General features: G+C 40.7%; 1 protein-coding gene across 1 annotated transcript; it reads right to left on the bottom strand.

Annotated features, from left to right (window-relative positions):
- Positions 1 to 3,737: 3,737 nt before the first annotated feature.
- Positions 3,738 to 10,402, bottom strand: ube2v1 (ubiquitin-conjugating enzyme E2 variant 1). The gene is made up of 4 exons (XM_005938604.2): positions 10,299 to 10,402; positions 9,436 to 9,584; positions 7,213 to 7,338; positions 3,738 to 5,195 (listed from the first exon to the last, which is right to left on the bottom strand). Exons 1-4 carry the CDS (start codon positions 10,315 to 10,317, stop codon positions 5,049 to 5,051), a joined length of 441 nt encoding a protein of 146 aa, XP_005938666.1. The 5' UTR covers positions 10,318 to 10,402; the 3' UTR covers positions 3,738 to 5,048.
- Between the last annotated feature and the right edge of the window lie 501 nt (positions 10,403 to 10,903).

Below are 10,903 nucleotides of genomic sequence, written 5' to 3'. Positions count from 1 at the left end.
AGAGAGAGAGAGAGAAACTGGTGTTAACCTGGCAAGCAGATGGGCGCCTGCACAGCACCCTGACTCAGGCCTGAACACCAGATCATCTGGGAGTGTGTATGCCAGTGACCATCTGACAGCTCCCACAACTGCACGAACTCACCTCACCACCACCATCACTAGAACACTACGCTTTACATGTGAATGTAACAAATGCAGTGTAATCAAGCCGGTGGAATTAATTATTAGGATGATGTGTGAATGCATATATTTATATGATAATCAGGGACTGACTAGGGGAACGAAGAAGGGCGAGAGCTGGACCACTTCAAAGCTAGAGGGGAGATTAAATTCATGTTTTAGGCAGCACTGTCTCTGTTCACTACATATCACAAGGTCAAGATATCCTCCTTTAGGTCTTTTTGTACAATTTATTTTAATTTTGCTGATTGCACTCTATGCATGTGGATTTGCTGTTCAGATGAGGTCAGTGGTCTTGTGGGTAAACTGGTATCACTCTATGTCATGATTTGGGGGTTCTCTGTCACTCATTATGGAAGTGTGAACATTAGTGCAAAAGCATGTCTTGGAAAAGTCCTACCTGGTCTTTTTTCAAGTAATCAATAGAAACAAAAAACAGGGCTGAAATGCAATGCTCTGTCAGAAATAGAACATACATCACCAATAATATAGATATATTTTGTCATGTATCTATATTATGGCTAAAGCACTTCTGGATGGATGCAAACTGCATTTCGTTGCCTTGTACTTGTGACATGTGCAATGACATTAAAGTGGAATTCTATTCTATTCTATTCTTATAAATATTCAGATTTTCTACCATAACATTTTGTTGCAGATTGGAGATGGTCCTGGGCTTGGTTGATTTGAAAGCTCCTTATTCTGGTATTTATTGCATGTAGGGTGTTTTACATGTTTTAGTCTGTAATTTTTTTTATCCATATTAGAATGAAAATGATCCAGCTGATCACAGCAGATCACAACAGAGTGACTGAGAGATTCTCAGCACACACTGACCAAGCTGACATTACAGCTGATAGAGGGGTTGAATGTGGAAGCCTCATTCACTGTGGATTGAATGAGGGTTAATATATAAGATCACTACAACAGTGAGGTTATTTAATTACATATAGCACTGCATTTAGTTGATTGCTTCTCCTTGAAAGCTCTTTCTATAGCACATTAGAGAATGACTGGCACCCAGCTGTATCACCCACTGTGACTCATTCACCAGTGTTTTCCCCCACAGACTCAGGTCACGTGTCACCCTTTGTCCTGTTTCCTAGAGAAGAGGCAATGAAACAACAGCTGCTAAGCGACAATGATGCGTCTGGTTCCTCTCAGAAAAGCATCTTGCTGTTTAGCACAGAACGACTGGCGACAAGAACTCAGTGGCGACCCACACCAGTGTAAAGCTCACGCTAACAGCTTACTTTTACAACTAATGCCCCTCCAAATATGGCAAATGCACGAATAAAACAATGGAATAAGTGTAGTTTGCTGTGACTTTCACATTATATCATATGCCTGTGAAAGTTAAGGTATTAAGTATTAAGTATTAAGGTATTAAGTTACAGTGTGTAAAGTAACACAGGTAGATGCCAGTAGATTACAGATTACAGTCAACTGAGATCTGTTTTCTTACTCCTCCCAATTCAAGTGCATAGCCCTAGCTCCGCCTGCTGCTGTAGGACGAACAACTCTGGCTTTGATTCATCTGGAGTGAGTGTAGGATGACTCTATGTTTACGTTTACGTTTCTTTGAATTCGATCACACAATAGATACAACATGAGAATCTAATCAACAAACTGTGATTTTTTTTAGACACTCCAGCCTAACATTAGCTGACATAATGTGATTTTATAACCAGCTATTGTTGTTATTTAACTTATTAGACAGGAGGGTCCCGTGTTTAATCTGCTAATATGAAATGACAATATCAGGAATAAATAAGCAGGCTTACGCAGGTTTTCATGTGTTAAGAGCCCTGACTTCAGACCAGGTGAAGAGGAATAGGACGACGTTTTATCCAGATGCTGGTTGCATGGCTGCTTTCCTTCATGTTTTTGCTTTTAGTTTTATTTATTTATTTGTTTTTATTAAAAATTTAAATTTAAATAACCACAAAAAATGACAGACTGTACCATTAAGGATTTTGTGCATTTTCCATTTCCGGGAGATGAAAATGTTAAATCAATGCCTCTAGCCATTGTAACTTACAATAAGAAGTGTGAAGCGGTGGGAATGAAAATTAGAACCTCCAAATCTGAGGCCATGGTCCTCAGCCGGAAAAAGGTGGAGTGCCCACTCCAGGTCAGACACGAGTTCCTACACCAAGTAGAGGAGTTTAAGTATCTCGGGGTGACGGGAGAAGTGCGGGAGCGGGAGATCAACAGACGAATTGGTGCTGCAGCTGCAGTGATGCGGACACTGTACTGGTCCATAATGGTGAAGAGAGAGCTGAGTGTAAAAGCGAAGCTCACAATTTACTGGTTGATCCCTACCCTCACCTATGGTCACAAGCTGTGGGTAGTGATCGAAAGAACCAGTTCACGGATACAAGCAGCGGAAATCAGCTTCCTCTCAAGGGTGGCTGTCCTCTCCCTTAGAGATAGGGTGAGAAGTTCAGCCACCCAGGAGGGGCTCAGAGTAGAGCCCTGATCCTCCACATCGAAAGGAGCCAGTTGAGGTGGTTTGAGTATCTGACAAAGATGCCTCCAGGGCGAGGTGTTCCGGGCATGTCCCACCGGCAGGAGGTTCCAAGGCCGACCCAGGACACACTGGAGAGATTATATCTATCGGAATGTGTTGGTGTTCCCCCAGACAACCTGGAGGAGGTGACTGGGGAGAGGGAGGTAGGCTTCTCTGCTTAGGCTGGCTCCCCCGCGACCCGGCCCCGGATAAGTGGAAGAAGATGAATGGATGGATGGTTTAAACAGCATACGGTTTGTGTAGGGGATGGAAATCGGCCAAGGTACATTATGAAATGCTAGGATAGATCTTGTTGAATTCAGCTGTGTAAGTGTACAAAGAGCAGTAAAGCTCAGAGCAGCAGCACATGTCAGCTGATCAGAGCACAAAAATCTGCGGGTGCTCACAACAGAAATTATTTAGCCCCTACAATCGATGTTATGCTTTCCCAACCTGCCAAATCTCACTTGAGTAAAGAAGGTGTTTCAGTACTTCAACTTTTACCAGAGAATTTAACTTAGTATTTCTAAGTTAAATTTCTAAGTTAAACAAAGTATTTCTTAAAAGTTTCCGTACTTCTACTTAAGTAAAGTACATCTATACCTTTGCCACCTCTGGTGTACAGTACCTCTGCTTGGAGGCATAATGAAATTGTAGTATGATTAAAGTTTTCTAAATTAGATAATTAAATTAAATGTAACTAAGTCTGCTGGTCACATGGACAAAGTATAGACAGACTGTGACAGAAAGCTTGGTAACAGTGAAATGAAAAAACTTGATTTTAACAGGAAGAAACACAGTGGAAGAAAGTCATAGATTAATGACTAAAGATTAAATGTAGAGTGGTGTCTAAGCACCTAGTGACTGAAAATGGTGCTTTTAAAACCTTCCAGAATGCTTACCTTGGTAATCTCATGTCATCGGGATGAGTAGTATGAATCTGATCAATTTTCAACCACATAATCAAAATAGTGAATCATTATTTTCAATTTATCATTTTTTGTTCTTCAAAAACTTCCATTTGGACAATGACGACACAAGCCTGTGGAAAAGTAATAATGTTTAATTCAAATAAAACCATGCAACAGGTCACCATAACCCTGATTAGATTCAACCCGTTATAAAATAAACATCCAAGTACATTGTGTTCAGTGGGTGATCACTGAATGAGAGCAGACAACTCCATGGAATGTACACAGGTCAGCCCAGAAAGTGAACAACCCAAAACGGGAGGGAAAAACAAAACAACAATCACAGCTGCTCCTGTTCCACAGTACAGTGACGATCCCGGAAAAGTGCCAAACACGGAAAGCACAAGGACCCGAAGCACCCCACCCACAGCGTCGACCCCCCCGCCCCACCCTTCCTTTCCCTCATCCCACAGGCTGCTAATAATTAATTACCATCACAAAGCACTATGGCACACAGAAGACAAGCCTGAGAACACGAGTGATGAGCCAGCAGTACCCTGCTGATAGATACGAATGTCTAGTAGCAGTTTAATTGTGTGTACCAGATATACACTTGTTTAAGGAAGGCCCCTCAAATTCACATCATCGGGATATCGCAGAAGCAAAGGGTAGATTTTTATTTCTATTTCAGGGAAATCTTTCAAGTATTGAGGCATCCCAAAAATGAAGAGCGCTATTGTAGCTGGGGTTACAGAAGTGGTTTGTTTTTTCATTCAATCCATTATAGACATTTTGAACATGATTTGCTGCTGTTGCTGCTTTTCTTTTCCAACATTTACTCAATGCACTGACACTGACGGTGTGTTAAATCACAGTGAACAGCAGCAGCAAGACATGCTCACTGTGGTTGTAGTCCTTTGTTTTGTCACAGCATCATAGCTGTAAAGTCATTCGTGGATTACATTTCTCTAATCTTGACACTGGAATGATAAGCTACCAACAGTAAGAAGGAACCTTGAAAATATTCGTGGGAACTAAAGTACTTTGAATGGAAAAGTGGCTCAAGATACCCATACATCAGGGACTAACTGTCACCACATGTGAAAAGCCCAGAAAACACACATAATTGGTACACTCAAGTCATTTTACAATCTGGATGTAGAACACAAAGATCTTAAAATATAACATTATAGTAAGATGTACAGTATTCTTGTTTTGTAATGTCTGGTCTGCACTGTGAACCACAAAGAATGATTGGGCACCAGGTCAGGAATCGGGGTTCACCTGCACATCCCTCTCTCCGTCCAATGGAAGGCTCCCGAAGGAGGAAGTGGGAGCAGAGAGTCTTGTGTAGTATGCATGCATGCATGCATGCGTGTGTGTGTGTGTGTGCGCGCACATGTATGTATGTGTGTGTCAGAGAGTAATGAATAGCAGCAGGAACTTCAGTTGTTGTACACCTGGCCCTCAGGTGGTTGGGAGAGCCTGTTGTTTTCTTTCATCATCATGTGCTGTCTGAGCTCCTGCAGCACTGCCCGGATGTTGTAGGAATTCTTCCACCGGGACAGTGATGACACAGCCTTTAGGTCGACCTGAAGGGAAATGAGCAGAAGGATGGTGGAGGTGTTTTTTTATTAAGTAACCAATCTACATAGAAAAGAAACTGGTGTCACGACCGAATGCTTGATCCCATGTGGTGTTTCAGAGTGGACAACGCATCTTACCTAGGCTCCGTCTCCCTCTTCCCTCCTTGAATTTAATTAGTAACAAAATCTTGTAACACCCATTTGAAAGCTTTTGGGTGTAAGAACTTTCCTTCCAGAAACCCTGCGTACACACTGAGCAGATGCCACTGTTTGCTCCAGTTGGCCTCCGCTAAGCTATTGCTGGTCACTCCCTTTACTTTGGTCTGAACTCGACTCTTCTCCATAGACTGCAAATTGTTCAGAATGCGGCCACTCATCTCCTTACTGGTAGTGGACGCCGTGTCTCTATTACCCCTGTCCTTGCCGACCTGCATTGGCTTCCCATTAAGTATCGCATTCAATTCAAAATCCTGTTGCTCACCTTCTGAATTATTAACAATATAGCTTCAAGCTACCTCATTGAGCTACTTAGATTATACACCCCTGCTAGAGTACTAAGATCATCTTCCCAGTCACTTTTGGTACAGCCGAGATCCTGGCTGAAGACTAGAGGTGACCAAGCGTTTGCCTTGGCTGCGCCTGATCTATGGAATAACCTCCCCATCGCTGTCCGCGAGTCTGATTCCATTCAATCCTTCAAATCGCAGTTAAAAACCCACCTATTTAGCCTCGCCTGTTCTACCAGTTAATGATTGTTTGTTAATTTAATGCTTATTTCTATCTTTGGTCTATTCTTAACTACTTTTAATCATTTTTTTAAAAAAAATGTTTGACTGTCTTATCCTTTACATATATTGTTCTTTTATGCTTTTATATGCATTTCTTTTGCTTCTGTGTTTTTAATGCCATTTAACCTGCTACCATGTTGGTACTTTGCCATAGCCTTCATCCTCCCCTGTTACTTCATCTTACCCTCTTGCATGTTAAGCACTTTGGTACATCACTGGTTTTTAAATGTGCTATATAAATAAAGTCTGTTGTTGTTGTTGTCATAGACAAACGTGTAGTCTATTACGTGTCATGTCCAAATCCCAGTTTCAGACTGAGGATTCATCAAGCCTGCATCTGCAAAAAGTTCATTTATAAACATTCATAATTTTCCCCCCATCATAATTTTTATTATTTTTTTAATACCAGGTAAATAGCTGCAAATAACTGTTGTTTGCAAAACATGTGCACAGGTTTTTAAAATTTACTATTTACATTTGAATTTCAAGTTATGAAAATGATTCGTTAAACATGTTTGTGGTTGTTACAGTAAAAAATAAAACTTTTTTCCTACTTGGATTTTATGTTTTTTGTCTGATTTTAGATTGATCAATTCTGTCAATGCAGTATGTCAAAATGACAACATAAGTGTAAATTCAGACGTGAGGTTGTGCTGAAAAGAATGATACCAAACAAGGCAAGGTGAACAGTTTTAAAGGTGGAATATAGAGGTAAAATCAAAAGAACTCAAAAACTGCCAATTATACCCTGGACCGCAGAGGGTCCAGTCAAATGAGATACAAATGCAAGTTTTCCAACTTTTTCCCCTGAAATTCCTCGAGTTCCATCTGCTCAAACTAAACAGCGAGTGAGTTTTTGAGTTCTCTGTAGAGACACAGGAGCCCTACTAAAAAGCTAAAAGTCATGCTAGCTTTATAATGAAAGACAGAATAAGCACCTTTGTGCAACAGAATTCAACATGATAATTATTTTATTTCTCTGGAAGTGAAATATTTTATTGAACTGCATAACCGCGCAGCACAAAAGCAGAAAACTGTTGAGTCTACCTACTTCCTACTACTCCTGAGACTCGAGCCATATGTTATACTTACAGCAGCAGCTACAACCAGGAGCAGACTATTTGTTGGTTAATTATGTTTTTACTGCACAAGTCATTTACAGTTCAGAATCCTACCAAGAAAAACGTGTGAGTGAATATTATAACTCTGTCACGAATATCTGCAGGGATACTTACCAGACCGTTTGAGCTGTTCACACCAGTTAGGTTTATCTTGTTCACAAAGCGGACATGAGGAGGATGCTCAGGGTATTTGGATCCACAGTCTATTTTCAGACTGTAGATCCTGCCTTCATAGACAGTCTGCAATGAAAAGAACAGAAGACTGGTTAGCTCAAAGAATCAAAGTCTAACAAACTCTAATAAGCTCTACTGTCACCAGTTCTCTGGAATTAACAACTGCTGACATTAGAGCCCATTTAACTTTTTATTCTCTTTCTGAACAGTGAGACTACTGTGAGAGGGGAAAAAAAACATATTGCATGCTTTACAAAGCCTGATAAAAGAATTCGGCTCAAAAAATAAACATTTATATTAAATCTGTCACTACAAAGCTTTAGTGAGGACGTGCTGATAAAGGTGCAGAGACATAGATGAAATCAAATAAGGTTCAACGCTGACAGCAGCTCTTTTTAAAGTTTATGTTTGTTTACATTGTCTATAAGCCATCAGCAGTAGAGGTGAAATCGCTGAAAAGAAAAACTTGGCACACAGGAGTCACACTTTACCAACATTTGAATATGCTGTGGTAAACCAGCAAGGCTGCCATAAACAGTGCTGGAAAAAATGCAAGCTAACTACTTCAGACTTCTCGTTATTGTCAACCACACACTGAAGTGATGCATCATCACACCTCTCTGGGGGGCAAAATAAAGCATGGAGGTGCAACCAAAGGCAGCACAAGCCCCTAAAACAAATGCTCATAACAAAAATAAATAAATAAAAATGCGTATTCCAACTTTCAGCACACAGAGTTTCCAAAACCTGAGGCTCAGTTACTCAGGGAACATTCACTGGGTAACTACTGTTTCAGAAATGACTATATGTGGACAAGCAGCTAGAGTGCTAATTCAGCAGCTACAGCTAGCAAACTGCACTCATAGACACACATTTCTGCTAATTAGTGTCATTTAGTCAAATCACATAAAATACTGGAATATCACTCACCAAAACTGAAGCATGGACTTCTATTATTTGTCAGACAATTTCTTTAAAATGCTGTAGAAGGCAACAACAACACAAAGTCGAGAGGTTGGACTACAAGAGGTGAATTACTAGACCACGATTAGCTCGAGTTCCCTGTGTCAGGACATCAGTCAATCAAAACAACCACCTCTAATTTATACAGTGGTCAACACTGCTTAACACAGCTATAAACAGGTATGCTGTAAAGATGGCCATTTTAACATAGAAATGTAAGGAGAGTAACACTTTTTAAGCAGCTCCACATTCACCTCTTTTTTGGACCCAACTCGTGATGTTTGTAAAGCGCACCTGTCCACAGAATCAATGACTTCCATTCCAACCTCTCCACTATCATGGATAACACCGAAAAGCTGTTAAAGGATGTCAGAGACAAGATTATAGAGCTGCACGAGGTTGGACTGGGGAAAAAGACCTTCAAAGGTAAGACGCTTTTGAACATCTAAATAATTGAGAGAAGGCTTGGGAGAAAGTGCTGTAGTCAGATGAAACCAAAATAGAGCTCTCTGGCATCAACTCAACCCACTGTGTTTGGAATAAGTGAGATGCTGAGTATGCTCCTATTGGAAAATCAGTGTTTCCTTCCTTGGCTGTATGTCAGTCTCCCTGGGCAACACCGAACATTACCGAACTTCAATTGTCCCCAAAGCATCCACTGGAGTGAGAGTGAGTGTGTGATAGTTAAAAATAAGAGCTACGGGAATGTGTGTGTGAATATGGCTTCTAATAAAAAAAATTTTAAAAAGGGGAAAAAAAAAAAAAAGGAAAAAAAAGGCTCATCCAAGTACCAGCTTTACAGTGCTGTTTCTCTCCACTCAGAAACACGGCACTGTAAAGCTGCATGTATGGCTTACAACTTGTTAAGGTTTTCAAAGTTGGCTTTTCTAATATTTGACTTTTTCCTGCCTCACCTTCATGCACATTATATCTTGTTGAATTAATAATCTTCCTGCTGACACAAGGGTGTGACAAACACAGCTTCAACAAATCATATCGACTCGTGAAATCTCTGCTTGTGAGCAGCACAGCCACATGGTCAAACAGAATCTTTACCGTGTGGTTTGCATTTTATTGTCTTGTGATGTTTAAAAAGAAACCCCCTTTTAGTCAGCTTCCAAGGCAGAAAGCCCAGTGGCCGACTGAAGAAGATCAGTATTACATACTGAAGTGTTAGAGCAGGTGCTTGACGTGGCTCACCTTGGCAGGGCCAATGATCATGCCATTCCAATGAGTTAGCATCATGTCGTCATCATCTGCAAGGCCCCAGCTCACTGTACCGTCTCCAACTCCCTTCTGACCTTCCTCCAGTTCCTCCAGCAGCCGAAAGCTGCGGGGAACTTTGACGCCTTTACAAACATAAGACACACAAAACAAATGACAATTAGGCGACTTCTGTGCCATGACACGACGCAGGATAACCCACTGATTTCTTTTAGAAAGGAAAAAAATAAATTATACTGCTTAGCTTAGTTTCAATCAATCTGGTCAGAATGAAGGAGAAACAAAACTACACTGATCTGAATAAAATTAAATGTAATCAAATACAGAAGCTCGACGCGTTGAGTAAACAGAGACAATTGCTTCATTTTGTTTGTAACGCTGTGTTTTCAAGCGCTTCTTCCGGAATGTTGTGTCTCCGGTGGCTGAGCTTACAGCTAGCGCCGAGCAAAATACTGATCTAGCTACACATCAAGCTAGCTACGGGCGTCACCTCAACTATTACCACAAAACCGTCATAGTAGACCCTATAAATGCCACCTGGGATGAAAACTTAATTGTTTTCACTAGAGAGACCCCCGATGATTACAAAACGATATAGTGTGGGTGTTGCAGGCGGCAGAGTAACGCTCAGGGACCGTGGGCCAAATTAGCGAGTCCTTTAGCTAACTAACCAGCGTTAGTAACAGCATTTTCTTGCCACCAAAGTCCAGTTACAAACAAAATATCACTACAGCGATACGCTTAGGAACCGTTCATCTACTCTGGTGCTAAATGGGAAGCTGGGCATTTTCGCTCTAACTGCAAATCACGACAATATAGCACGTAAACTGTCGGTTTACCTTGTCCGGCGACTGCCATCTTTGTCACTGCTTTACGGAAGCGCGTACATATGTTAAATATCGCTTGCGCATGCCCGCCCGAAAAATAATTGAAATGTATTATTATGATTATTATTGTTGTTATTATTGTTATTGTTATTAATGTTATTATTTTACTCCTTACCTTAAAAAGCATCGACATAAACTAGCGGTAGCTTTCTAACACTGCCTCTTTAATAACTTGTTCACGACAAATATTTTTAAGAACTAATCGACACTTTTATTTTATTTATTTTTATTTATTTGAAGGCCAGAACACGAGCTGAACTCACATTTGATTTGTCTTGGAACAATATAAATAATATTGGTACAATATCGGAATAGCTCACGCCACCGACAGCGGTGTCTAATTCGCATGCGACATCGCCATCTACTGGTACAATATCGCCAATGTAAACTTGCGGAATAGTCTTAAGTTCACATTTTCTTGCCCCAGAACATCTTTAGAGCGGTTAGCACAGGATACCGTTCTTTATGAAAGGAGAGGGGAAAATGTGGTCCTATAAGTCATAGCAAACGGACCATTTATGAAAATGATCTACAAAGCTACATGTACACGTTGTTGT

This window comes from Haplochromis burtoni, unplaced genomic scaffold (genome assembly GCF_018398535.1).
Source record: "Haplochromis burtoni strain Fernald_Lab_line unplaced genomic scaffold, NCSU_Asbu1 Contig_221, whole genome shotgun sequence".
NCBI lineage: Eukaryota > Metazoa > Chordata > Actinopteri > Cichliformes > Cichlidae > Haplochromis > Haplochromis burtoni.
This window is presented reverse-complemented; position numbering and strand designations above follow the sequence as displayed.